The 27,633-nt window shown below is 44.3% G+C and overlaps 1 protein-coding gene and 1 pseudogene across 2 annotated transcripts in view; both read right to left on the bottom strand.

Moving 5' to 3' along the window:
• ebf2 (EBF transcription factor 2) overlaps positions 1-14,370 on the bottom strand; it is a gene marked incomplete at both ends in the record, with an annotated part of 33,238 nt that extends 18,868 nt beyond the window's left edge. Inside the window, 6 exons of the mRNA XM_084176707.1 lie at positions 6,861-6,929; positions 8,382-8,455; positions 8,570-8,625; positions 9,783-9,846; positions 11,618-11,774; positions 14,237-14,370. Of these exons, the coding sequence (XP_084032833.1) occupies positions 6,861-6,929; positions 8,382-8,455; positions 8,570-8,625; positions 9,783-9,846; positions 11,618-11,774; positions 14,237-14,370 (554 nt within the window). The remainder of the gene's footprint in view (positions 1-6,860; positions 6,930-8,381; positions 8,456-8,569; positions 8,626-9,782; positions 9,847-11,617; positions 11,775-14,236) is intronic.
• A 3,024-nt stretch (positions 14,371-17,394) lies between these two features.
• On the bottom strand, positions 17,395-26,599 carry LOC311141098 (myeloperoxidase-like; annotated as a pseudogene). Its single transcript has 10 exons — positions 26,586-26,599; positions 26,373-26,494; positions 26,021-26,105; positions 25,606-25,842; positions 25,203-25,510; positions 23,559-23,599; positions 23,147-23,307; positions 22,721-22,979; positions 22,237-22,443; positions 17,395-17,561 (listed from the first exon to the last, which is right to left on the bottom strand). The product of its transcript is annotated as a myeloperoxidase-like (transcript).
• Between the last annotated feature and the right edge of the window lie 1,034 nt (positions 26,600-27,633).

The raw sequence follows: 27,633 nt of genomic DNA, 5'->3' as shown, positions 1-27,633 counted from the left end.
GCCCATGAGTCTCCCGGTCGCGGCCGGCTGCGACAGAGCCTGGATTCGAACCAGGATCTCTAGTGGCACAGTTAGCACTGCGATGCAGTGCCTTAGACCACTGCGCCACTCAAACGCGCAATTGACTCAAATAATGTCAGTTAGCCTATCAGAAGCTTCTGAACCCATGACATCATTTTCTGGAATTTTCCAAGCTGTTTAAAGGCACCGTCAACTTAGTGTATGTAAACTTCTGACCCACTGGAATTGTGATACAGTGAATTATAAGTGAAATAATCTGTCTGTAAACAATTGTTGGAAAAATTACTTGTGTCATGCACAAAGTAGATGTCCTATCCGACTTGCAAAAATGATAGTTTGTTAACAAGAAATGTGGAGTGGTTGAAAAACGAGTTTTAATGACTCCAACCTAAGTGTATGTAACTTCCGACTTCAACTGCCTGTAGCTATAGCTGGCTGAGTGAGTGTCTGTGGGGGCTGTATATGTTTTGGCTAGAAGACATGGCATGCTTAGGGCCAGAGGTAGATGAGCCTGTATGGATGGCTTGTCATGCCATTGATCTGTGTAATTCAGATGCAGGATTCCTCCTCCTTCCCCTAAAATCAGGGCTCTCTGGGACAATTAAAAAATGGGTCTTGGAAGGAACCACCATTGTGGAAAGGGTGTCCAGACTAAACAGGGGTGGTGGTGGTGGAGGGGCCCAGTAGGTCTGTTAACTAGGATCTCCACTCTGACATGCACTGCTGCTGAAGACCATGACATCCTACTCTGAGTTCCACGGCTAAAGGAGTTACAGATTCTGTGATCGTGAGAAACAATCTCTAAAACTGACACTGTTCACATCTCCAAGAAGACATATGATGACGCAACAGGGCCATTTGGCTTCTACTATGCATCTGGGAGAGGTGAGGAATTCGACCCTCTGACATAGTCAAAAATGGTTTCAAATTTTTTGGCCAATTGTTTAATGTTCCTTTCCAAAAGCCCTGCTCCCTGCATGTTCCCAGGGGCTCTGCTGAGAGGGGCGGGTGATGTTCCCCTCCATTAAAATTACAGTGAGAGGCTAACGAGGCTAGCAGGGACCTGCCAACACAGACGTACAGGAGCTCAGAATGGCACAGAGGCAACACACAGAGGCAGGAGGAGGAAGAGGAGGTAAAACCATGCCAAAAAAGATATAATACATTCACCCTGCACGTTCATAACTAACACACAAATAAATCTTACATATAGGAGAAAAAAAGAGAGAGAGAAAAGGAGAGAAGGAAGGAAAGAAGGGCGAGGCAGACGGACAGGCAGTCAAGCAGAGACAGACAGAAAATAAGATTCAGACAGATGGCCAAACAGTCCCTTAGAGATGTGGTTGTTGAAGAAGGGCATTCAGATACAAATGAACAATGATATCTGAATGCTATATTGTCAAACTGTCCAGACAAATCTGTATCGATTCCAACAGATAACACATGCAAAACATTCACTGAAATAATCCTCATCCAAAGGAAGACATTAGAAATTGACCCAAATGATTTTCTGGAAGTAAAAGCAATTTAGTGGATATTGATTTAAAAGCAACTGTGTGCACACTTTCATTCACTGCTATGTGACGGCCAGTTAAAAACAACCAAACGTGCACATAACTAGAATCAGGAGTAGAAGATCAATACGGCCCGTAACACAAGATGAAGAGCAATGGATTCCTCTTAGGGTCGACTATTTGAAGTCTTCGCAAGGGAGCTCTAATCACATTTCTAAAAGTGGGCTTGACCATAACCATTACTGCTGCCTATAATAAGTATTTTTTAACAGTTAACATATAGGAAAGGATTTATCTGGTCTAATTGATGAGAAAACAAACTTGCTGAGGAGGATTTTGTATGTTCTCATTGACAGAAAGGAAAACTAACGTATCTCTCCCTTGCATCCAGTCTTTGTGAAATGGCTTGTTGTTTTGAAAGGGGGAAGGGAAAAGCGATACTGACAAAATTGGAAAATTCCCAACGATTATTCCTCTTTCCTCAGAGTGCTGGCTTGTTAAAAAACACCCCTCCTGAAAACACGATCAATTAGTGAGATAGTGCTTGCCATTGATCCCCTCTCCGGACTTTCTCCTCCCCTCTCCTCCCCTGCCTCCTCTCTCCTGCCTTATGATGGATCCTTCATGCTTTCCTTATGACCATCTATTGATTCCAAGGTCCTAGCCAAATATAAAACCACACTCATACACTCCAACCCTGCCCCCTCCCACTAACCAATCCAAACTTCCCATTCCTACAAACACTAGCACTAATACTGACTGTCTGTCTGTCTCTGTTGTAAAGCATGCTCCTCTATAAATACAGAGGCTAGCACTCATATAGTTCCCTAAAGGTCAGGGGTCATCTGGCAGTAATGCCACTGTTAACTGACCTGTCTGTCTCCGAGTAGAGGGTAGAGTAGAACTCCTTAGGTTGGAGGAGGGAAGGACACACACAGGGATGTGTTCTGGTATATGTAAGTTAGACAAGCGCTGAGAAAATATCAAAGCCAGACAATGCAAAAGCTGTGACAGCAAGGCTTGTAAAAATAAACGGAACATATCAGAGAATGGAGTATGGAGTGCTATGCTACAGCCATACAGTGAGTTCTCTTTGAAATAGATCATTTAATCACAAGAGAGTCATTCAGCAACAGGGCACGTGTGAATGTAATCCGTTAAGATTTGAAATTGGCAAGTCAATCAATCAGTCAATTAATCAATCAAAGATAATTGACATCATCAAAACAAAGAGGTCCCCCTCAATTGCATAAGATAGTTAGTGAGTGAGTGACATATTCAACAATGACAAGACTAGTAAGCGCTGCAAGCAGTATGACCTGATCAGTGCTTTACTCTGAATACGAGTAAGGGTGTCTTAAAGAGTAATCTCCCCATTCTGACTAACCCCCTATACCGCCAAGCCTCCTACCCCCACCACTCCTCCATCCCTCCATCCTTCCCTATGGATCAGCTGTGATCTCCTCTCTCCCCTTTCACTCAAATCAGGATTAGGGCGAAAGAGGGAGCGGAGTAGCAGGAGGGGACTGTGGGGGGGGTGGGGGGGGGGGGGGGGGGGGGGGGGGGGACAATATGGAAAGGAGATTAGAAAAGAGGGGTTTGGGCCGTTTGGGGAATTGCAAACTCCCTTGTACTTGGGTAGGTGTCCTAATGACACTGCCTAATTATCACAAGATTTGATGGGCTAAGAGGAGGGGGAGAGAGGGATGAGGGAACATGAGGGAGAGGAAGAGAGAAAGACAAGGGCAGAAAGGAAGTGAAAGAATGATAGAAAGAGTGTGGTAGAAACACTGGTATGATCATGAGAATCCCAGAGAGAAAGAGTAAGAGAGATGGAGAGAGAGAAAGAGAGAGAAATGGAGAGGGAGGGAAAGGGAGAAAAAAAGAAAAAAAAGAGATGAGAGCGATTGGGCGGCAGTAGGGATGGCAGTAGGGGTAGCAGTAGGGAGGGCAGTAGGGGTGGCAGTAGGGGGGGCAGTAGGGGGGGCAGTAGGGGTGGCAGTAGGGGTGGCAGTAGGGGTGGCAGTAGGGGCGGCAGTAGGGGCGGCAGTAGGGGCGGCAGTAGGGGCGGCAGTAGGGGCGGCAGTAGGGATGGCAGTAGGGGTAGCAGTAGGGAGGGCAGTAGGGGTGGCAGTAGGGGGGGCAGTAGGGGGGGCAGTAGGGGTGGCAGTAGGGGTGGCAGTAGGGGTGGCAGTAGGGGCGGCAGTAGGGGCGGCAGTAGGGGTGGCAGTAGGGGTGGCAGTAGGGGCGGCAGTAGGGGGGGCAGTAGGGGTGGCAGTAGGGGAGGCAGTAGGGGGGGCAGTAGGGGCGGCAGTGGGGGGGGCAGTAGGGGGGGCAGTAGGGGGGGCAGTAGGGGTGGCAGTAGGGGCGGCAGTAGGGGTGGCAGTAGGGGTGGCAGTAGGGGCGGCAGTAGGGGCGGCAGTAGGGGTGGCAGTATGGGGGGCAGTAGGGGTGGCAGTAGGGGGGGCAGTAGGGGCGGCAGTGGGGGGGGCAGTAGGGGGGGCAGTAGGGGTGGCAGTAGGGGGGGCAGTAGGGGTGGCAGTAGGGAGGGCAGTAGGGGCGGCAGTAGGGGTGGCAGTAGGGGTGGCAGTAGGGGCGGCAGTAGGGGTGGCAGTAGGGGTGGCAGTAGGGGTGGCAGTAGGGGTGGCAGTAGGGGGGGCAGTAGGGGCGGCAGTGGGGGGGGCAGTAGGGGGGCAGTAGGGGTGGCAGTAGGGGGGGGTGGGCCCCAGCACGCTGCATGTTAATTGGAGAACAGGTGTTGGGGCTAGGAGCAGGAGGATGATTACTGCAGCCTCAGAAACAACCCACACCTCCACCCATCCCCTCCACCCCCACAAATAATTTAGGCCCCAAGCAGTGACGGGGGGGGGGGAAAGGTCAGGCAATGGGTCACATACACACAATTACACATGCATCCATTTCCTATACATGCATAAATAAATAAACATCTGTGCACATCCATACACACACACACATACATTAATTTATGTACACACAAACAATGTACATATGGGCATATTCACACAGACACGTTCTCCCTCTCTCACACATACACACATACAAATCCACAAGAAATACATTTGGGATTTCTGCAAGGACACAGTGCAACAAATTCCAACAGCTTATCCCAAATTACATAGCTGTTAATAGGCTGGTCCCCAAGGAGAGGGATCCATGAGCCTGTCAAGAGGGAAAAGCTCCTATCAGGTCTGGATGGGCCCAGTGTGATTAGAGGGTACCGTAGGTCAACGATCCCATTTAAAACCATCCTCACAGCACCACCATCAGCCTGCACAGGCTCACACACTGATACAGATCATCCAATTCACAAGCACCCCTGCACTACTTATGAACAATCTTTGGAGAGGTTTAGCCATGGAAGATGGAGGAAAAGGATCGTTGGGAAAGTAATGCACTAAACGAGAAAAACAGCTGCTCCTAGGGATTCTGGGAAAATCCAAAAGACAACAGCCCAATTTTCCGTTATATGAAAACTATCTTCAGCAGAGATCCTCTGAGACACACTGTCAACAGCCAGCCAGCTTGAACAGAGGAGAGAAAGAGAGAGAGAAATCTTTGAGATGTATGAAGTGAGTGTATTTTAGGAGGGATGGATGGAGGGGGGAGGGAGGGATTGAGTGAGTGAGGAAGAGTGAGGGGAAGGAAGATGTGATGAAGGTTGAAGAGATGACATCACAGAAAAACGATTGTACGGAATGTCTGCTTATGAGCATTCATCATAGTGGTTAATGCCATGCAGACACAGTGTGACTTCCAAAATCCCTGGGACGTGGAAACCCTCACACACGTCGATTAAGGTAACGCTCTGTCTCCCTAAAGTCTGATAACTGGCTGTCAGTTGGGGAGGCTACAGACAATACATATGTGTGAACCCTCACATTGCATGATAGACCCTAACTCTTCATGATTCTGACAGGAATGTTTTTTATTCCTACAGTATATATGGCCGGAGTTAGGACTGTGTACAGAGTTTTTTTTTGTAGGACAGTTCGGACTAAGTGCAAGGGGCGGTCACAGTGTTCTGTGTGCTGACCAACCAGAGCAAAGGAGGCGGACAGACAGACAGACAGACAGAGAGACAGAGTATACAGTATCTGCATATTTTAGCAGCGCAGTCACTAACAAACACAGATGCTTACATTAGCAGTGACAGGTATACTGCAGAGATGCTAACTATCACAGACGCATGCCTCAGTGTCATAAACACTCACAGGGTGGGTGCACTTCATTAACCCATTACAGTCTAAGCCCTGTCTAAGCCGGGGGAGGGGGAGGGGGAGGGGGGGGGGGGGGGGTTCTACTAAGCTATATGGAATTGTTTTATGGTCATACCAAGGATCATTTTGCTATTTGATTTTGAATTTTAAGACCCCTTGACATATAAAAATAATATATTTAAAAAATATTTGATGAACATTTTTATTTGGCCTTACTGCTATTAGCCCATACAAATGCATTGAATAAGAGATTGACTACATGGAAGAACAGATAGTCCCCGAACAAAAATCAAAAGGATGTTTGTTCTGAAGTGTCTGTCCTATATCTAAGAGATATTATTATTATTTTTACATGTATTTAAGCCCTTATATTTGGCACTAAACAGTCTCCATATATACTTCCATTCATTTTTTCAACTGGTACTGCAGGACCTTCAGACGAGTCTTGTGAGGCCTGTGGGCGTCTTAGAGCAAAACAACCAACATGTACGTGTTCATGAGAGTCTCGCCTTCCACAGAGGGGTCATATTAGTGTGAAGCCCAAACTGTTCGGTTGTTACAGACAGAAGTTTGCAGATCGGCTGTACCGACTTCAGACGAGTCCCAAGACGCTTGTGGGGGATAGAGACACATCCAATGCAAAAAAACAGATATCAATAGTTTAAACAGACAGATTCTTATGGGAATTGTTGTATTATGCTAATTATATTTCCGCGGGGTGTGGACATCGACTCTAGGGGGTTAAAGGCATCTTGCACAGCAACACAGACCTAGAGGGTGAGCTCCCAAATACACCCACAACAACACACACTGTACACACTTGCCCACACATTTAACATGCAGACATGTATGCACCTCGCCATCACCCCTACACATCCTTCTGTCTTTACCGGCCATAAAAGCAATGGCTGATTTGTGAGATGTCATCACAAGAACCACATGTTTGTGTGAGTATTTCTGCATCTGAGTATGTCTGAACATCTTAGAGGCATGAGAGGGACAGTTGAGGGGGAGACAGTGGAACATAGGCTCAGTTGGGGTGTTTGACGTTGTCAGGGTTGTGTGAACGGATGACAGGTGCTGTTACCTGTCAATGATGACTGGGTCAGAGGGCGTCTCATTGCGGTTTCCACAGCTTTTCTTCTCACAACAGCGACTGTGTTCCAAAAGAACAACCAGAAAACAAAACAACACAGTGAGTGAAACAAACCAGCATGACAGGACTGATTTTCCTCTGGCCTGTCCACCATTCCAGACTGCACTGATCCAGGGAAACAAAAAGGGCCAAAGGAGAGGAGGGGAAAAAGAGACAAAATAATAAAAGAAAGGGGGAGAAAAGGTACAACAACGGACCATACAAACAGAGATTATTCAGAAGTGAAAAGCCAGCCTGGCAATCTGTCACATTGATTTCGAAATCAAACTCAACCCCCACCCAATCACACACAGACAAACACACCCACACACACAGCATCCTACAATTCGTCAGCAGTCCTGTCTGTGAAGCCTGCTGGCCCCCCGGCCCCCCCTCCAAGTCCCCTCCGCTGCATAACAAAAAGTGCCCCCACCCCTAACCATCTGCCACTCCTACACCTCACTTCACCCCTCTCGTGTCCCAGCTTGGCCCTGCCCCCCTCTGCCCCCCCGCCGCCCCCCTGTCAGACGGCCTCACTCCCCAGCTGTGACGCTTGCCCTCTGCCTCCCCGGCTCTGTTATTAGCCAGCTGTGAGTCACATTCGGGCATCTGCTGGCTATACAATGGCAAAGCCCACTCAGTCTTAGCCCCTCTTCCCCTGCCAAACCCCCCTCTCCTTCCCCCTCCTGCCCTCAAACCCTGGGTCACTGCCCCAACACTCACTTGCTCTCTCTCTCTGTCCCTCTCTTCCTACCTACATACCTCCAAAAACACAGCATGCATAGTGAGGAAGCCCAGTCTTCCAAAAGCACCATAACAGCAGCCCTCTTCTTTCACCCTGACCCATTGCTGCCACACTGTCTTATAGTTTCCATGCACTCTGTTAGAAATCAGATAAACTACTCTAATTCTTATGTTTCAACAGGGTTCCTATGTGGACCATTGTCCATGTAAAACATAAGGGGCTGGGGTGGTGATGGGGGTGGGGGTTGGGGGGGTTAATTATACCCTGAACATGTTTCAGTGGAGGTTCAAGAAAGTCTGTGAGGGATGCTCCAGAGAGAAACAGGATCTGGCGGGGGACTCAGGGGCTAAAGGAGAAGGCAGCAAGGGGCTCACACTGTAACAAGCCTGAAGACAGACAGGCTATACTTTCACTTCAACCCCAGTCTTATTTTCAAATGGCATACTACATGCAGACACATCAAGACAAAACAAAAAGACATGGGGTGATGGATATTTTTAAGGATATGATTTCCTTTGTCTGTGTGTGTGTGTGTGTGTGTGTGTGTGTGTGTGTGTGTGTGTGTGTGTGTGTGTGTGTGTGTGTGTGTGTGTGTGTGTGTGTGTGTGTGTGTGTGTGTGTGTGTGTGTGTGTGTGTGTGTGTGTGTGTGTGTGTGTGTGTGTGTGTGTGTGTGTGTGTGTGTGTGTGTGTGTGTGTGTGTGTGTGTGTGTGTGTGTGTGTGACTCACCTGCACATAACCTCGTGAGTGAGCAGAACCCGGCACATTTCAGGATTCTTGTTCTGTCCCTCATATGCTATGGGCTGAGAGAGGGAGAGCGGGTGATGGGGGAATTAGATTTCATGTGCAATCAATCAAGCTGTAAGCATGAGTTCCACAGCAGGCTAAATCCAGTCAAAGCAAACAGGGCTCCTTACCTGTTTAGTGACGGAGTCAATAAGCCGTGCATAAAGATCCTGTTCCGTACGAACCCCTGCACACAGACACATACACAATCATTAAAGGAAACTAGACTAATCTCACAAAGACAACCTAGTGCTGAAGGCATGGGATATGAGTGTTTTTGACTGGACATTTATTTGATTCCCATAATGGCCATTCCCTGGGTCATCCATACAGGTCAGATGATGAGCAGTGGAGGGCTTTAGGGGCTCTGGGATCTGACAGAGAGCCTCCCAGCATGCTTTTAGAAAACACCTGAACCTTTGGTCTCTGGGTGCTTCAAACCCACTGGTTTTACATCCTTGTAGGCTGCCGTCGATGTAATGCCTTGCGACTGAAGAGCAGCACGTTTTATCAGAGGGATTATTTTATGAAGCCTATGCAGAGTATTGCTTTTTAAAACGGGTTCCTTTCATCAAAGTCTCAATCAGGAGGCCTTTGATATCACTAGGGGGAAGGGGAAGTGGGGTGCAGAGGCAGTCGTGTGTGTGTGTGTGTGTGTGTGTGTGTGTGTGTGTGTGTGTGTGTGTGTGTGTGTGTGTGTGTGTGTGTGTGTGTGTGTGTGTGGTGGGGGTCTTTCTGGTACATGTCTTTTATCTCATCTCCCATGGGTGTCACGGCGATGGCAGAGGAGGGGCAGTGGAGGCTCATGGGAACCAAAAATCTCTCTGCATATCCCTTATCTGATTTTGTAACACCATGTGGGGCACTGTGTACTTTGTTTCCCTGTTTATGGGTAAGGAAGCAGCTTCACACACAACTAAATCTGGGGCTCAAAGAACTCAGCAATTGGATGAGTGGATAGATATTTAGAAGAGAGGTGAGGTGGGATGAGAGGCAGAGGAAGAGGCAGGGAGAAGAGTACTGGGAGAGAGGGGTGGGGGTTTCAAGTGGGCTTTTCCTCTCATATTTGGAATGCATGAGAAGTGGTTATGTCCATATCATGTCCATTCCATGACCATACCATTGAGATGCGGAATGGTGTATAGTCAGTGGTCTGGCTCAGGACAACCTGTTCCTCCTCCCACTCTGAAGTGGTCAGACACTAAAAAGTCTCTGGGACAAAGAATCAAGAGAAATGAAACCACACGGAACATATCAATACCAGAGTGCCCACGTTCTCACACTGACATGAATGGGACATGCTGCTATCCGATGCTATGGCTGTTGATTTGAAGGTCTACTCACCATTGCTGTAGAGGAGCTGTAGCTTGTAGTGCGTGCCGTTGTTGGTCTTTTCTCCCGTCTGCTCCTTGGAATGAGACGACAAACAGACAAACAAACAGATGCAGTCATGCAGTTATAGCACCGGTGAGGGCACAGTTAAGCACAGTTAAGTACAGCTGGGCATCACTAAGCACAGTTCAGCACAGTCAGGCTCCTCTAATCGTGCACTTCATCCTTCCCTGGGACTGGTGTAGTGGTGTGGGGATCCCAGGGTTGTAGGCTCAAACCCCCAGATGGGACCCTGCACTGGGCTCCAGAGCTGGATACTTAACTTTGAGTTAGCTCCTCTTTTTAGAAGTTGAACTGCAGCACATCTGATGTGAAATCCTAAAGCTGTGGGATCTGTATGATCAAATACAATATAGTGTACCCATTATCATGTATGCTATGCAACAGTGAATGTGCGCACAAGCTTGTGTGTGCGTACGTATGTGTGCATGTGCATAATGTGTCTGTGTGTGTGTGTGTAGGCCTACTCTGGATATTTCAGTGAGTGGAAACTACTATAGTGCTGCGAGAGTGAGCAGCAGTCGACCTTGACAGAGAAACTTCCCTTCCTCCATCCTTTCTTCCCCTTGGCTCTACACCACCCTCTTTCATTTTATTCCTCACTTTCTCTTTCTCTCCCTTTCCAGTCTCTCCCTAACTGGTCTCAAAGGAATGCTTTCTGGTCCAATAACCCAGGGAGCCATCATCTCTCAGCAGAAAGAGAGGAAGACAGAGATAAGAGAGGAAGGAAAGAAATGAACATATTAAGAGAGATGAGTGAAAGTAAGAAAGAGAGAAATCGACAGTATACAGTAGAGACTGGAACATAATGTTTAGTAAATATACACAGAGGAACATTTATTTCCCCTTATCACCCTCCCACCTCTGAATAACAACAAAACCAGATGCCAGGTTAACCATGCAGAAAATGAACTCCTCTGCAGCCGTCATATCATTCTGCCTTGCCCTGGCTGTGTGTGTGGCGCTAGGGGAAACACTGACAGCCCTCAGCCCTGGCATTAGCACTGACACTCTCTCTGTGTGTAAAACAAAACCGTCTCTCTCTCTCTCTCTCGCGCTCTCTCTCTCTCTCTCTCTCTCTCTCTCTCTCTCTCTCTCTCTCTCTCTCTCTCTCTCTCTCTCTCTCTCTCTCTCTCTCTCTCTCTCTCTCTCTCTCTCTCTCTCTCTCTCTCTCTCTCTCTCTCTCTCTCTCTCTCTCTCTCTCGCTCTCTCCAATGTCTGACCTGAGGAATTTACTTCTCTCCCCTCAGCAGTATTTAGTACATGGGAGTGGGAGGAAAAGAGACTTTGATGATGTAGTCAGGGTAAAACTTAACAGAGGTGAGTGTAATTTGCATTTTTAAAAGTAGTGATGTCCCACTAATGAGTAAGGCTGCTAATTAGTCATTAGGTATTCTTTTTCAATCGCTCATCATCAGCTCATTGGGAGTGAGCTGTCAGCTGTTCAATATGCTCAGCTTTATTGGGGGATGTGGAAGGTCAAGTTAAACGCTTGTAAACTACTGGCTGCATAGAAATGTCCTGCTACGGGTTGTGTAAATGTGGTCAGTTTAAAGCTTTGCTGTATTGCTGTAATAACCATAGAAATCTTCATTCTATTTCTATGGTAATAGCTACCACCTTTTCTTCACTCTCTCTGGTAAACTTATGGAAACTAACTTGAGACTTATGATTTGATTTCAATAATAACGAACACAGAGGACCTGCATAATAAAGAGAAATCTATGGAGAAATACACACAAATATACTCACAGTCAACAAACAAACAAACAAACAAACACACACACCTTGTCCTGCTCCACAAAGTCCACGAAGGAAGTCCTCTCCACCTCTACAGGCTGTCCGTGTCTGTCATAGAGTGCCAGGACAAAATGGAAGAAGTTGGACTTGCGCAGGTTAGAAGGGGGCTGCTTCTCAAAGTGGGCCCTGGAGAGAGCTACACCACTGTGGAGAGGAGAGGCGAGGAGAGGAAAGGAAAGGAAAGGATGGGAGAGGAGAGGAGAGGGAAATTCACTCACACTACATCACAATCCTCAGTCACACATAGCAAAACATCTTACAACTCCAATCACTGTTTATTAAGGTAAAACGTATAGACTACAACAGAATCATTCATTTCTAGATTCAACATTGTAACATGAATTAGTCAGGAGTGGCAATATGGAGTAAATTAGTTTTGAAAAATACTCACTGAACCAACAATGTGGAAAAACCATTAAAGCAATTATAGCCTATATGATTTAGATGCTTAATTAAGATTTTAAAAATAAATAGCCTATGTAGCCTATCTGTATGATGCAATCATCTTATGCTTAATTTTCACAAACTGTAATTTAGATTACTTGTTAGCAACAATTCAAGAATCGCTTACAAAACGTTTTAAAGCATTGGGTTCAATGACTAACTTTCTATGCATGACCTACCTAGGAAATCGCGAATTATCGATGGTGGAATGAAATCAAAATGTTGATATGTCCCAAAAAATAGCATGAAGTGCTGGCGGGGTGTTTATGTAATTAATGGGTGGGTCAAAGTTTGACTTGCTCCAAGCGTGAAGGCCTGCAGCTTAATTAACACTGAATGTTTATTGATGCTTCGCCTCTTACACTGGGTGAGATAAAGGCTGTGTTTTTTTCGACGCTGCAAAATATGAAGAAGTTTAAAACGTTTTTCTTATAGGCCTACTGTGAAAGTTATTTTGGCACTCATGCTGACCTTCATCCTTGACCTTTGAAAAGTGCAAGCACAAAAAGTTCCAAAGTCAGACATAAATGAACATGTACTTTTGATAGGATAATTGTGTCTAGCCTACATTTATCCATTATTTTATCGCTGCATAATTTAGGCTTGGAAGAAGACGGAAAATTCTAATTTTCCTACAGGTTGAGAAGCATCAGAGAACTTTCAGTGAAAGTTATATTATATCTGCTATCTGGTGATTATTATGAAAAGTAGATATTCGTGATGTGACAATTGAGAATTGAAAAGGGTTTCATTCCACATATGACTCGAGACGTGTTTCGATTGCATAAAATACATGTAAAATATGAAAAGACTTGATCTGATTAACGCTCATTTGAAACATCAGCCATAACCTTATTTAATCGAATAACGGAGGCTTGCAAATTATCACAAAAGTTTGTTCTTCTGTATCCCAAAAACAGTTTATTTGGGCAAATACACCTTTGAAATTAATGTTAGGCTACATTGTCTGCATGCTTACTTTTTTGCATGTTCTCCTTTGAAAAGAAGGCTATATAATTTATACCAAGGCTATCATAACAGCCTGTAGATGTAGCCTACTGGAGTATTTTAACATTAAGAATTCACAAAAGTTCCTTTTAAACCAGTATGAAAAACAATGTCAATGTTTTGAAAAACTTTTGCATAAGATAATGGTAGGCTAATTGATTTTTTGATAAATAGATGACAATATGAATATGACTTTGTCTACTGATTAATATTTCAGTAGACAAGCCAATATAATTGTATTATTATTATTATTATTACTATCATTATTATTATTGTTATTATGATTAGGCCTATTATTATTACTGGGCTATTATCATCAACTTAAACCGTCATATTGGCTATAGGCCTAAGCAGCTATAGACCTAGGCCTAATATATGGCGATAAGAGAATTTCTGAATGGAGATATACAATCTTTAGTGGATAATTCAACATGGATAAAATAACAGATTCCAACCGTCAAATGCGTTTCATGCGCGTCCTATAGGCCTACAAATCAATAGCCATGAGGTGGGATCCTCACTAAAATAACATTATTCCGGCCCGGGCGGTCGCTTTTGTGACAGAACGCGTTTTTGTTTTATTGTTGTGTTTTGTTGTATCCCTTTCAAGCTGCTCGTGACACCAGCCCCACTCGCTATTGACAGCGCGCACCTCGGACAAGCCGCACTCTCAGCGCACAGAAAGCCAGGGATGCTTGAGATATGTTTTTCTACACAATTGTCAGCTTTACTCCCAAAGACGACCTGTTGCTTTTTCGTTTCCTCTCAAGTCTGGAGAAGTTTAGGGTCAATGAGTATCACACAAGAGCCATGAGCATAATCAACAACAATACTTTATATTTGACTGCTTTGCACCTCGGGTCACTTTTATGGGCTAGCCTATAGGCTATAATATGGTGATCTGTGCGCTATTTGTCATTTACGTTTATATTTTTTCCCGAGCATAATATGCTTTTTGATATTGAAATGGTTAAAACCATGTGCATAATACATCGACTCCTCTTGCATGCTTAAAGAAATCTAGCCTAACCATTAATGCAATTTCTTAAATGTGCGTTAGTGTTTGATGTTGTGCTAAGTTGCCAATAAGAAAGATTGACTCGTGCATTTCGTCAAAATACCACAGGACTTGAGAACATGAGGGTATACTGTACCTTTGCGCCGCTACGTTAGCATCCACAACACCGACATTACGCACCCAGGACCGGACTGGATCCATCTCCTCTCCGAGAGTTATTTCTTTTAATCCGCTGACGTCTCTTATCAGGTGCTCCTGGATCCCGTACATTTAATACACAAATCCAATGGTGTTATTTTCAGAGTAAACAAGAGAGCAATATCACTTTGGCAAAATAGAACTGGGAGGTCCGTTCCAGGATGCTGTTATCGAGCACTTGGATGATGATTGAGGCTTCAGAGCTGCCCAAGGTAAATAATAGGCTACTGCTTGTCCACTATTCTGTCTTCAAAAGTGCTCTCGAAGGAAAACAGGCAATAGATGTATCTTCCCGTGGACTGCAATCATTGTCCACGAACAGGGGAAAAGTAACGTCAAAAGTCGGTTCGACCATAAACAAAGGTCACCTGTTTGGTGGACACGCGCGCACTCCTCGACAGGCTCATGCACACCGTAGTCTATTCCACAGATATGCATGCACACACACTGCCACACGACAGCTCTAAAATCAGGTGACAAAATCTTTCTCAAACAGCGCAGAAGAGACCTTTTGCGCTTTGAATGTATGGGCAAAAGAGCTGGCAATAATGCTCCACTTCACTGTCCTGGAGCATGTATGAGTTCCTCTGCCGGGATAGGGTCGGGAGGAGGGGCTACACTGCCATATGGGGGACCGATTGTTGAAATGGATGCTCTCATTGGTGTAAAATGCCTCCGTTATTTGGACTTCTGCCAATTTGAGCATCCAGCTAGCCAATAGCTCAGTTGTCTCTTCAAACAGTTCTCTAGTGAAGTCCTACTCAAAGAGTGCTTCAGATCTCAGATGAAAGTGGCATAATATGAACAACAATTAAGGCTAATAACATATGTATTTTTATCCTTTCATTATAACTTTTTGACACTTGGTCACATATTCAGACAATAGACCTTTATTATTTTCAGGAGAAAGAGCTGATATTTTGTTTTTTTAAATGGACTATCGAACTATCAGGTTACATTGTGTTAATTGTGTGATTTTGTGTTTTAACATTAAATTATATTATTATTCTATGTTGAAATCACAAATTGATAGTTTCAGTGAACACGATAGGTTTTCATCTAGGGCCTAAACATTTTATTTAGCCTATACTGCAGTGACATCAATCACCTGTTTATAATATAGGCCTATTTATTAGGCTACTTAATAAATTATTATTATTCGATTTCTTGTTTATTATGTCTTTGTAATCTCTCAGTGTTGCGTGCAATTACCGCTGGAGGGAACAAACCTAAATAAATAACATAGACAAAACATGCCATTTGAATAAAGGCCTACTGCTGCCATATTTGTCCCAGAAATATGCATGAAAGGCCTGCAAAAAGACAGCTAAGCCTCCATGTTGCAGCAAAGTTGTCTAATGATTGTAAAATTGAGAAAGCATTTAAGTCTAGGTTACTTGAAAATGTAAAATGTAAAATGTAACATTATAGCCTACACATACATATTGCATGTCCAGCAAAACTATTGGCCTATTTAGTTTCATATTCTAAATGTGGCCAACGTTTCTGTTCTATTGCTTGCATTAGGCATTCAGTTGCAAATTGTATTTTAATAGGATAACTGGATTAAAAGTCTAAAGCAACAATCCTGAATATCTTATTTGGCATTTTCAGTCGAGTCATCAATATTAAACACAAGAGTGCACCTGTCTGCTCTCCCTGAACAATGCGCAGTGATTGAAAGCTGTGATCCGACTTAAGGATATTAGTGCTAAACAATTGTAGTCTGGTTGTTCTATTAATCTTCACTGCTATACGTTCGTGCTGCTCATCCAAGACAGTGCTGTCAGTCTGAGGAAACACGGTTGGAAGTTCTGTCTAAAATGTTACAGATACAGTATATGTTTGATAAGTTTCAAATGAACGCAGGATAAATAATGATATCCGCTATAACAACAGGCAATGCAATGACAAGACATCCATGAAAAATAATGTGGTTTTATGTGTAGCCTAGTCTATTTATTCTATTTGCTAAATATATCATCAATATATATTTGGGGCACAGTTCTAAAATGTCCCATAATGGAGGAATCAGATATCATGCTTAGATAGGATGTGAACCTGTGTTCATTTGATTAAACCAAATTTCAGTTATAAATGCGTTCAACCTTATTATAAAAAATATTCTACAGTTGGAAAGTTAGACCTCAGTTCCCATGAGGGTGTCACTGAAGAGCCTGTGCAGAAAAACGGATCCATTTGCAGTTTGTCTATCTGCAATAAACACGGGCTATGTGTGTATTACGCGTGTTACTCAGGTTATTTGCACCATAAAATGAAAAATGATTTACATAAAAGTTGCTGACAAACTGCTGTTTCTATATGCCTGTTGATCGGTATGCTAGAATAGCTGCCAGATCAAACGTTTTTATGCGTTTTAATTTACAGAAACGTGTTTTTAATTAATTCCCGTTGTTTCTTTATCCATCCTTCTGTATCTGAAAAGGAAAGTTTTTTCATTCCTTGCTTCTTGCCAAGGCTATTGTCTCTGGATTGAGCTCGATCCCCTGAACAATGAATGTAAATCTCCCCCCTTCGATCCCGCCTCAACCGACCATCTGCCAGCGCGCGACAGAGTCAGATGTTCCCCCAATTATAAGAACAGTCTCGCGGAATCCTTGCCACTGGTTCTCCGCTCCCTCCCTGTGTTCGTTCCACACTTTTCTTCCCCGCATCCCGACTTGTTTGATTGACAGCTCTGCTTAACCCGAAACCAACTACAGATAATTTAGTAGGTAGGCCTAAAACACATCTTGTTAATTCCTCCACATAACACTACTACCACCCATCACTAAAATAACCGCACTTGCTTTTACGGATTTTGGCACGAGTCCTGTTTGCACGTGGAGAATTTATGGACCAGTCATCGAGCTTTAAAGGGAAACAACCTGTTTCACTGTACAGATGGGTAGGCCTAGCCCATAGCCATGTAGCCATATCGAATGAAAAATGGATTTGTTCGCTTCGTAATATTGGAGCAGATACCCAGGCGAAAATGGGGATTAGTCAAACAACCTTGAGCGACACAAACGGCTTTCTAATCAATTTAACTCGCTGAGATGGTCAGTGAGTGTTTATTGGGGGTGGGGCGAGGAATCAGTGACTGCTAGACTGAACAATGGGGTATCGTGTGCCACTCGCCATCTCCAGGCATTCCCTCGCTCCCACGGGAGTCCCAGCCGCCACTGGGGGGTTGGTGGGGGGGGGGGGGGGGGGGGGTGAAGGCCCAAGACGCAGCAGCTGGTTCCCGTCCCCTCTGTCCACTGCGGAGAGAACAACGGGATAATGCGGCCCACCACGTCCGTATCGAACGCTTAGTGGACAGAACAACGGGATAATGCAGCCCACCACGTCCGTATCGAACGCTATATATTGCGCTCATTTATTTGTTTACTTATTTAAGTAAGGTGAGTCCCCGGGGGAAATAGACGACAATAATTAAAATGGTGCCCAGTCAGACCACATGTTCTGTTATCCTGTGCCTGCAGCTATCATTCTATTGATTTTCTAAATCCTAATCTTTACTTCACTAATAAAACAAAATGTTTAATGAAAATGTTTAGGCTATGAAAGATGTTAGTTTGACTGATTCGTTTGCTTTAATATTGTTTATGATTGGTTATAAGATAAGTAGGCCTATTAAAGTTGACAAAATCTTAAGTGTTCTGTTTTCTGTAGCCTATATGTTATTTTTATAGCCAATATTTCTGTTACTCATTTTCCCCAACGAAAACACACACAGCCTAGCCTAGGCCTATGCACAAAAAGTTCTGTTGAGTTTATTGTACTTTTCTTTGGCACATATTGACTCTTATAGGCCAATCTTCATAAAACTAACATTACACATTATTAATTATATGTGTGATAAGCCACATACTGCAGTGTAGCATATAGGCCAATATCTAAACAATCCAAGTAGATTTTGTGTCATTCGTATTTTGTGAAAATCCCTACATCTGAGAAGGGTGCGAATCGAGGTGGAACCCTCACGCCCCCCTTTGGTTGAGCGTGAAGTGAACATGCTGTGTGCTGTGTCTCGCTACTCAAAAATGTGAGGTGAGGTCTTGACTTGAGGTGACACAGAAGACACAGAGGAGCATGTGCATGTGTAATTTTATGCTATTCATTATTTATCATTCGAAAGATGAATCAGTCAGAAAATAATTGTTTATCAAAGTATATTCTTTATAATAATTTACATCCAAAGTTTACTGCATAAATATTAAAACATTAGCTTTAGAACGAATGTTTTGCTGACCCAACGTCAGGAAGGCTCCCTGAGCATAGTTGAGTTTTTTCTTATTTGTCATAATTTTTCCATCACCCAAAAACTCATCATTAGCATATATTAAGTTCTTAGGTTTTGTTCTAAGTGTTTAATGTGCAAGATCAAAACGATATAATTTAATTAGCCAACAAGTTCATAAGAAGGAAAATGCATACCAACAATTAGAAGAAAGTCAAATGACATAAAATACAATTAACAATCAAAATGCTATCCCAATGCATTTCCCTGATGTGGTAAGATTAATTTAATCTAACAACAATAATTGGGTTTCGGGGGTAGTGGGTTGGGCTCCGCACACAGAAAAAGAAGATGTGTTTAGACATGGGTGTTGCATTGGTGAAAAAAGAGGAAGAGAGACAGATGTAATGCAACGACTCTCCCACTCCTCTGTCTCTCCTATCAGTGCAAGTATAACAAACCAGTGCATTGACCTCTCTTCTCCTTGGTGATGGGATGAAGCTTATCATATGTTAAAAGATAATAAAAAAATTAATTAAAAAAATCATTTTAAAAGACAGAAAAGGTAGCTTAGTTGTAACCTGTGGGTCAGAGTGGACTCTAGACAGTGGAAATCAGGTGCCCTGAGAAGAAGCTGTCGGAAGTAATGCCGTTGCCACCGTAGTTAGCTGACAGCCAGATCTTGTCCCCCTTGTTGAGCTGCAGCAGTGTGCCTCCAGTAGCCGTGATGTAGCCGGTCTGCTGGGTGGTGAAGGAATGCAGCACCAGCTGGCCATTTTTCCGCAGGTCCACGTTGCCCACATTCTGGTACAGTGAGGGAAAAAAGTATTTGATCCCCGGCTGATTTTGTACGTTTGCCCACTGACAAAGAAATGATCAGTCTATAATTTTAATGGTAGGTTTATTTGAACAGTGAGAGACAGAATAACAACAAATAAATACAGAAAAACGCATGTCAAAAATGTTATAAATTGATTTGCATTTTAATGAGGGAAATAAGTATTTGACCCCCTCTCAATCAGAAAGATTTCTGGCTCCCAGGTGTCTTTTATACAGGTAACAAGCTGAGATTAGGAGCACACCCTTAAGGGGAGTGCTCCTAATCTCAGCTTGTTACCTGTATAAAAGACACCTATCCACAGAAGCAATCAATCAATCAGATTCCAAACTCTCCACCATGGCCAAGACCAAAGAGCTCTCCAAGGATGTCAGGGACAAGATTGTAGACCTACACAAGGCTGGAATGGGCTACAAGACCATCGCCAAGCAGCTTGGTGAGAAGGTGCAGGGGCGGTGTGTTCATTAGGGCGATATGGGCGACGCACTGCCAAACGGGAAAAGGAAGGGATTTTTTTTCTAATCAATTATATCACGGCAACAGTAGTTATCAGTGTTCTAATCTAGACGTCTGATCTGCCACTAAATGTCCAATCAGGCTAAAGTCGTGCTTCAAATGGCCCGCCCCTTTTGGGGCGATTTCAGTCAGGTTGAAAATCGCCCCAGAAGTCTCTCATAGACTCTCATGTAAAAAATTTTTTTTTTTAAATATCAGAGCTTTCAATACAATCTCTATGGGTTCCGGGAGGGCTTGCACTTACGCGCTTTCGTCATACGTAACATAACCATGAACGTAACTAAGAAAAGAGCGGGTAGCAGCGTCAATCAATTCACGTACTACTGTCAAGATGGCTAGCGTTCAGTGCAACTCGATTGTCTCTTTGAAAGAAGTTCCTTTTTGTCGGCGAACAAATCAAGATAAATTGGCAACGAAACAATTAGGACCTCCCAGACCAAATTTAATAATTCAACAGGTTTCTACTAAAGGGGGAAAGTCCTACACCCGAGGATTTTCCAAAAATTGGTACGAACGAAAAACCTGGCTAGCAGGCTGCGATGTAGCTAATGCAGTCTTCTGCTACCCCTGCTTACTCTTTCACCCTGAAGGCGGCACGGCAGACAGCACCGCTTGGACAGCGACTGGTGTAACGGATATGCACCATCTTTCAGAAAGATTAAGAAACATGAGCTGTCAAAGACCCACATGGATAGCTGTTTGAGATTGTCTGCTTTGGGGAGAGTGAACATTGCCTCTCAGCTGGATGAGGGATACAGGCTAGCTGTCCGCCGCCACAACGATGAGGTTAGCAAGAACCGCCACATCCTCAGCCGGCTAATCCAGTGTGTGAAGTTTTGCGGAGTGTTTGAGTTAGCTTTGCGAGGCAAAGATGAAACTGAGGGCTCCACCAACCCTGGTATTTTTCTTGGACTTGTCAACTTTGTGGCACAATTAGATGAGGTGTTTTATGGAAATGCATATTGTTTATGCAGTGTTGAGGAATGTGAAAGAACACCCTTGATTATTTTTACTGTGATAACTTATTTTGCTTTTGTAAGCCAACACTTTTGAGATCAGTCAATAAATGCTTCTGGTATTGACTTATATGCTGCCCCTGTCTTCATGATGTTGCTGGACATATCTTTTTTTAAATGTGTGTAGGTCACCTAAATCATCAGAAAAATTGCCCCCCCTGAGAATTTTTTCAGGAGCCGCCACTGAGAAGGTGACAACAGTTGGTCCGATTATTCGCAAATGGAAGAAACACAAAAGACCTCTCAATCTCCCTCGACCTGGGGATCCATGCAAGATCTCACCTCGTGGAGTTGCAATGATCATTAGAACGGTGAGGAATCAGCCCAGCACTACACGGGAGGATCTTGTCAATGATCTCAAGGCAGCTGGGACCATGCTCACCAAGAAAACAATTGGTAACACACTACGCCGTGAAGGACTGAAATCCTGCAGCGCCCGCAAGGTCCCCCTGCTCAAGAAAGCACATATACAGGCCCGTCTGAAGTTTGCCAATGAACATCTGAATGATTCAGAGGAGAACTGGGTGAAAGTGTTGTGGTCAGATGAGACCAAATGGAGCTCTTTGGCATCAACTCAACTCGTCGTGTTTGGAGGAGGAGGAATGCTGCCTATGACCCCAAGAACACCATCCCCACCGTCAAACATGGAGGTGGAAACATTATGCTTTCGGGGTGTTTTTCTGCTAAGGGGACAGGACAATTTCACCGCATCAAAGGGACGATGGACGGGGCCATGTACCATCAAATCTTGGGTGAGAACCTCCTTCCCTCAGCCAGGGCATTGAAAATGGGTCGTGGATGGGTATTCCAGCATGACAATGACCCAAAACACACGGCCAAGGCAACAAAGGAGTGGCTCAAGAAGAAGCACATTAAGGTCCTGGAGTGGCCTAGCCAGTCTCCAGACCATAATCCCATAGAAAATCTGTGGAGGGAGCTGAAGGTTCGGCTTGCCAAACGTCAGCCTCGAAACCTTAATGACTTGGAGAAGATCTGCAAAGAGGAGTGGGACAAAATCCCTCCTGAGATGTGTGCAAACCTGGTGGCCAACTACAAGAAACATCTGACCTGTGTGATTGCCAACAAGGGTTTTGCCACCAAGTACTAAGTCATGTTTTGCAGAGGGGTCAAATACTTATTTCCCTCATTAAAATGCAAATCAATTTATAACATTTTTGACATGCGTTTTTCTGGAATTTTTCGTTGTTATTCTGTCTCTCACTGTTAAAATAAACCTATCATTAAAATTATAGACTGATCATGTCTTTGTCAGTGGGCAAACGTACAAAATCAGCAGGGGATCAAATACTTTTTTCCCTCACTGTATATGGTGCAATGGAACTCAAACTCGTAGACGCCTGGCTCCACGCAGGTGAACAACCCCGTCTTGGTGTCATAGTGGTTCTGTCCGTTTTAGATTACCTCACAGAATTGGATGGGCTGGCCTGGTTTGGGGTAGTTGTAGCCGAGCCGCACGGCGAAGGCAGATTTCACGGCGATGCCAGGCAAACCATGTGGCCCTTGTGGCCCTGAGTGAGAGAGAGTGAGGTTAGGAATGATGTCAACCCTACAACAGACACTATTAGTCATAACAGTGGTTATGCTCCTCCTTGTTATACACTATTAGGCATAGCAGTGGTTATGCTCTGGGGGACCTCATTTTTAGTGTACAACGGGAAATCACTTATGGTGAATGTAAATGTATGCACTCACTAACTGTAAGTCGCTCTGGATACGAGCGTCTGCTAAATGACTAAAAATTTCAAATGTAAATGTTCCCCTGAGAAGTGGGACTGAGAGTTGTACCTTCAAAGACGATCCAACAGGGGGCGAAGAAGGCCCTGTGCAGCAGCGGGCTGGGGAACTGGGCGTTCTCAGTGTAGTTCTCATCCAGACAGAAGATAAAGGGCTGGATGGACAGGTGAGTGAAGTGGTAGGTGGCGGTGGCAAACACATTGGATATGCTGGGGTCGACATTCTCATCATAGCCAGGGTAGGTGGACAGCTGCCTTGCAATGAAGTCTGGTCCCACAATGTGGAACAGGTAGTCCCTGAAGGTGATCACCTGTGAGAGGAGGAAGGAGATGAGTGACAGTTTAATCACCCAGCAACTCAAACCCATGTGTGTTGGTAACTACGGTATGGTAGGACCTTTGTAATGTTGAACTCCATGTACAGATAGAAACGGAGCTAAATTAAATAGATTTGTTATTATGCTCTCATTTGACTCACCTGGAAGTAGGCTCCCATGATCTTGCGGGTCTCCTGGTAGGTGATCTCTCCAGTCCAGTGAGGGTTGAGCTGGGTGAGGGCGCGGGCCAGACGGTTGTGTTCACGCAGCATCATTGTGTGCATGGTGGTCAAAGCAATGTTCTCATTTGCACGCTCATCACCTGGAAGACAACAAGAGAAGATAGTTGTTACTGGATTGTTGTATGGTCATTCAAGGACAATACAAGTAGATTAACTAACACACAAAAACCCATCCAAAGAAGCAGAAACATGTCTACACTATGTGGATTTGGGAGTGCTGTGACACACATCTGGAGAAGGGTGTGAGTAGCTTGCTGACAGAGAACATTTTGGTGTAGTGTCTAATTGGATGTGTGGTAACAATACATGTTGTGTAGTGTCTATTGCTCACCTGCCAGGAAGCAGGGCACCTCCTCTGCGTTGCTGTCGTTAGTTACAGTGGGGGAAAAAAGTATTTAGTCAGCCACCAATTGTACAAGTTCTCCCACTTAAAAAGATGAGAGAGGCCTGTAATTTTCATCATAGGTACACGTCAACTATGACAGACAAAATGAGAAAAGAAAATCCAGAAAATCACATTGTAGGATATTTAATGAATTTATTTGCAAATTATGGTGGAAAATAAGTATTTGGTCAATAACAAAAGATTCTCAATACTTTGTTATATACCCTTTGTTGGCAATGACACAGGTCAAACGTTTTCTGTAAGTCTTCACAAGGTTTTCACACACTGTTGCTGGTATTTTGGCCCATTCCTCAATGCAGATCTCCTCTAGAGCAGTGATGTTTTGGGGCTGTCGCTGGGCAACACGGACTTTCAACTCCCTCCAAAGATTTTCTATGGGGTTGAGATCTGGAGACTGGCTAGGCCACTCCAGGACCTTGAAATGCTTCTTACGAAGCCACTCCTTCGTTGCCCGGGCGGTGTGTTTGGGATCATTGTCATGCTGAAAGACCCAGCCATGTTTCATCTTCAATGCCCTTGCTGATGGAAGGAGGTTTTCACTCAAAATCTCACGATACATGGCCCCATTCATTCTTTCCTTTACACGGATCAGTCGTCCTGGTCCCTTTGCAGAAAAACAGCCCCAAAGCATGATGTTTCCACCCCCATGCTTCACAGTAGGTATGGTGTTCTTTGGATGCAACTCAGCATTCTTTGTCCTCCAAACACGACGAGTTGAGTTTTTACCAAAAAGTTCTATTTTGGTTTCATCTGACCATATGACATTCTCCCAATCCTCTTTTGGATCATCCAAATGCACTCTAGCAAACTTCAGATGGGCCTGGACATGTACTGGCTTAAGCAGGGGGACACGTCTGGCACTGCAGGATTTGAGTCCCTGGCGGCGTAGTGTATTACTGATGGTAGGCTTTGTTACTTTGGTCCCAGCTCTCTGCAGGTCATTCACTAGGTCCCCCCGTGTGGTTCTGGGATTTTTGCTCACCGTTCTTGTGATCATTTTGACCCCACGGGGTGAGATCTTGCGTGGAGCCCCAGATCGAGGGAGATTATCAGTGGTCTTGTATGTCTTCCATTTCCTAATAATTGCTCCCACAGTTGATTTCTTCAAACCAAGCTGCTTAGCTATTGCAGATTCAGTCTTCCCAGCCTGGTGCAGGTCTACAATTTTGTTTCTGGTGTCCTTTGACAGCTCTTTGGTCTTGGCCATAGTGGAGTTTGGAGTGTGACTGTTTGAGGTTGTGGACAGGTGTCTTTTATACTGATAACAAGTTCAAACAGGTGCCATTAATACAGGTAACGAGTGGAGGACAGAGGAGCCTCTTAAAGAAGAAGTTACAGGTCTGTGAGAGCCAGAAATCTTGCTTGTTTGTAGGTGACCAAATACTTATTTTCCACCATATTTTGCAAATAAATTCATAAAAAATCCTACAATGTGATTTTCTGGATTTGTTTTTCTCCATTTGTCTGTCATAGTTGACGTGTACCTATGATGAAAATTACAGGCCTCTCATCTTTTTAAGTGGGAGAACTTGCACAATTGGTGGCTGACTAAATACTTTTTTCCCCCACTGTATGCGGCTTCGGCTGGCACACATGTTGGTGCCCATGATGGAGAAGGGCAGGAGCTCGCGCCCGTTGTCTGTGAACTTTGTATTAACCCGCAGCTGGCCCTTGACGTTGGTGAAGTTACGGATGTTGCGGGCCAGAGCTTCATCTGAGCCATACACCTGGCCCAAATTGATGAAGCACATCAGAGAGTTCATCTGCTGGCGCACATTGCTGGCTCCGAAGACATAGCCTGTGGTGCCTTTGCCGCAGGCTGGGGCCGAGCGGAAGAAGGGCATGCACTCCTCGTCACGAGGATCATCCTTGGGGATCTGTTTCAGAAGAGAGCAGAGAAGGAGTAGTTCATATGATTCTCTGTATTTCAACCTTCAAAAAAGGTTTAGCGTATGTAGAGTGAGAGACTGACCGCCATGGGGAAGCAGGGCTCTGTGCACTCACAGGTCTCGTCACAGTTGATGCCGTTGCTGAAGTGCTCCTTCAGGTCAGGTCGTGGTTATTCCACTGGCCAAAGATGGTCACCAGGTGGATGTACAGCATGTCACTCTCCAAGTCAGCGTCCACTGGTTTCAGAATGCCATCCTCATACTCAGCAGGGAGCCAGCGGGCAAAGGGTGTGTTGGCAGAGCCTCTTTGAGGGTTTTCCCTGGAAAGAGGAGGAGGGAAATATTAATTGAAAAAGTGAAGGAGATGACATGGTGATATTCATGTTTTCGGCTTGTGTCACTAATCAATTCCTTCCTTCTGTGATTTTAGGCCAGTATGTGTTGTGCAACAACAGGTTTGTTAGGAGTCTTGTTGCCTTGATGCCTTGATTGGCTTACCTGTTGTTACAGACACTGGTGGCGGTGCGGAACCTGTTCAGGTTGGGGGTGGTTTTGCAGGAAGGGGAGCGATAGTCTCCAGATCCTCAGCAGAGATCAGGTCTGTGCGGAAGACAGACATAGAGCCAGTGAGCTGTGTGATCTGATTGTTGATGGGGACATGTGTATGGAGCAGTCAGGGTATTTTCCCTAAACTAGGGGAAATACTAGAAAGGAGACGTGTGTGTATGGAGATGTAACTGTGAGAGAAACAGGACAGAGAAACAGGTGTGTCAGAAACAGGACAGACCTGTGGCATTGAGTGAGCGCTTGTGGATGTGGTGGTTTTTGGTAGATCTCTCCAGGATTCATTTGATGGCGTTCTCCATGTAGTCTGCAGCCCGCACCACTGAGCGGGTGTGCCGAGCAGGCTGCTTCAGTAGCCGCAGGATGTCTGCAGGTCCGACAGCATTCCTCTTTACGCGTGATAAACTCCTACAGGGTTGCAGTGCAGGGACATGAGCCAATGGTATAACTCACTGGTACTGTATGTAGCAACGCATGCCAGGCTTCTCGGCGCTCTTACAGTGAGAGATACATGGCTGTTATGTGGTGTACCATTAATAAATTGCCACATAGAAATACATATTCTGTACAATACATACACAAACCGAAACATGTTCTGTGATTCATACAAGTCACATAAAAATATTTCAAAGAAGGGTTTGCAGACTCACTATTTTCTGGAGTAATCATAGTACGTGTCCACTCTGGCCTTGTTGTCATTTACTGCGTTTAGGATACAATTCCTCCTCAAGCGCCGTTCTGAAGACAAAATAAGCATCTTTCAATTTCTGTGACTGATATCCACATGCTATACGTATGTCTAGTGCTGGCAATATTCTATGTGCAACAATTATTTATTCAATATTTTCGTCAAAGTTAATTTGATTAGACCATAATAAATGAGAGCACATTCAGGCATTTGTTACCAATTTATGTTCTGACCAATTTATGAAATAATTTCTCTTTTCACCCTTTACACAGAATGCAGTCATTCTTGAAGTTCGATGTAAGGTGCTAAAGCCATCACTCACCTGCATTCACCTGGCTTAACAAGCACAGGTACAGCCCCATGGCCAGAAGGCACAGAAAATGGTTCATCTCTGAAAAACACACACACATGATGTCCTAAGTTTCCCAAAGCCAGATATGTGATGGATGTTGTAGTCATAAAATGAAAACGACACATACTATGTGAACATTAGATGTGTAATTTTTCAGATTGCTTTTACAAGTTTTGAACATTCATGTAAAAACAAAATATGTACTATAATCAACCACAATTCACTCTAATTTTACAATTTACTCACATTTTACATTAGCTATAGATATATCATCCCTCTGTGTACAGGCACCTTTATAGTCTGATTTCTAAGATGTTCAGCTCGAGATTTGTCCAATATCTAGCATTACCTCACTATAAGATTAACTAAAGAAGAGCATGATGCATAAGACAATCTTCTGCTAAGGTGACCGCACATGGACATAGACATTCAACTAAAGCCAAAGCACCAGAACAGGGTACATCCAAGATAATTATTTCGTCCAGACACACAGAGAGATGATGAAAA

Source organism: Coregonus lavaretus (genome assembly GCF_964263955.1).
Source record: "Coregonus lavaretus genome assembly, chromosome: 14".
Classification (NCBI taxonomy): domain Eukaryota; kingdom Metazoa; phylum Chordata; class Actinopteri; order Salmoniformes; family Salmonidae; genus Coregonus; species Coregonus lavaretus.
The sequence above is the reverse complement of the archived record's forward strand: the minus strand, read 5'-3'. Positions and strand labels throughout refer to the sequence as shown.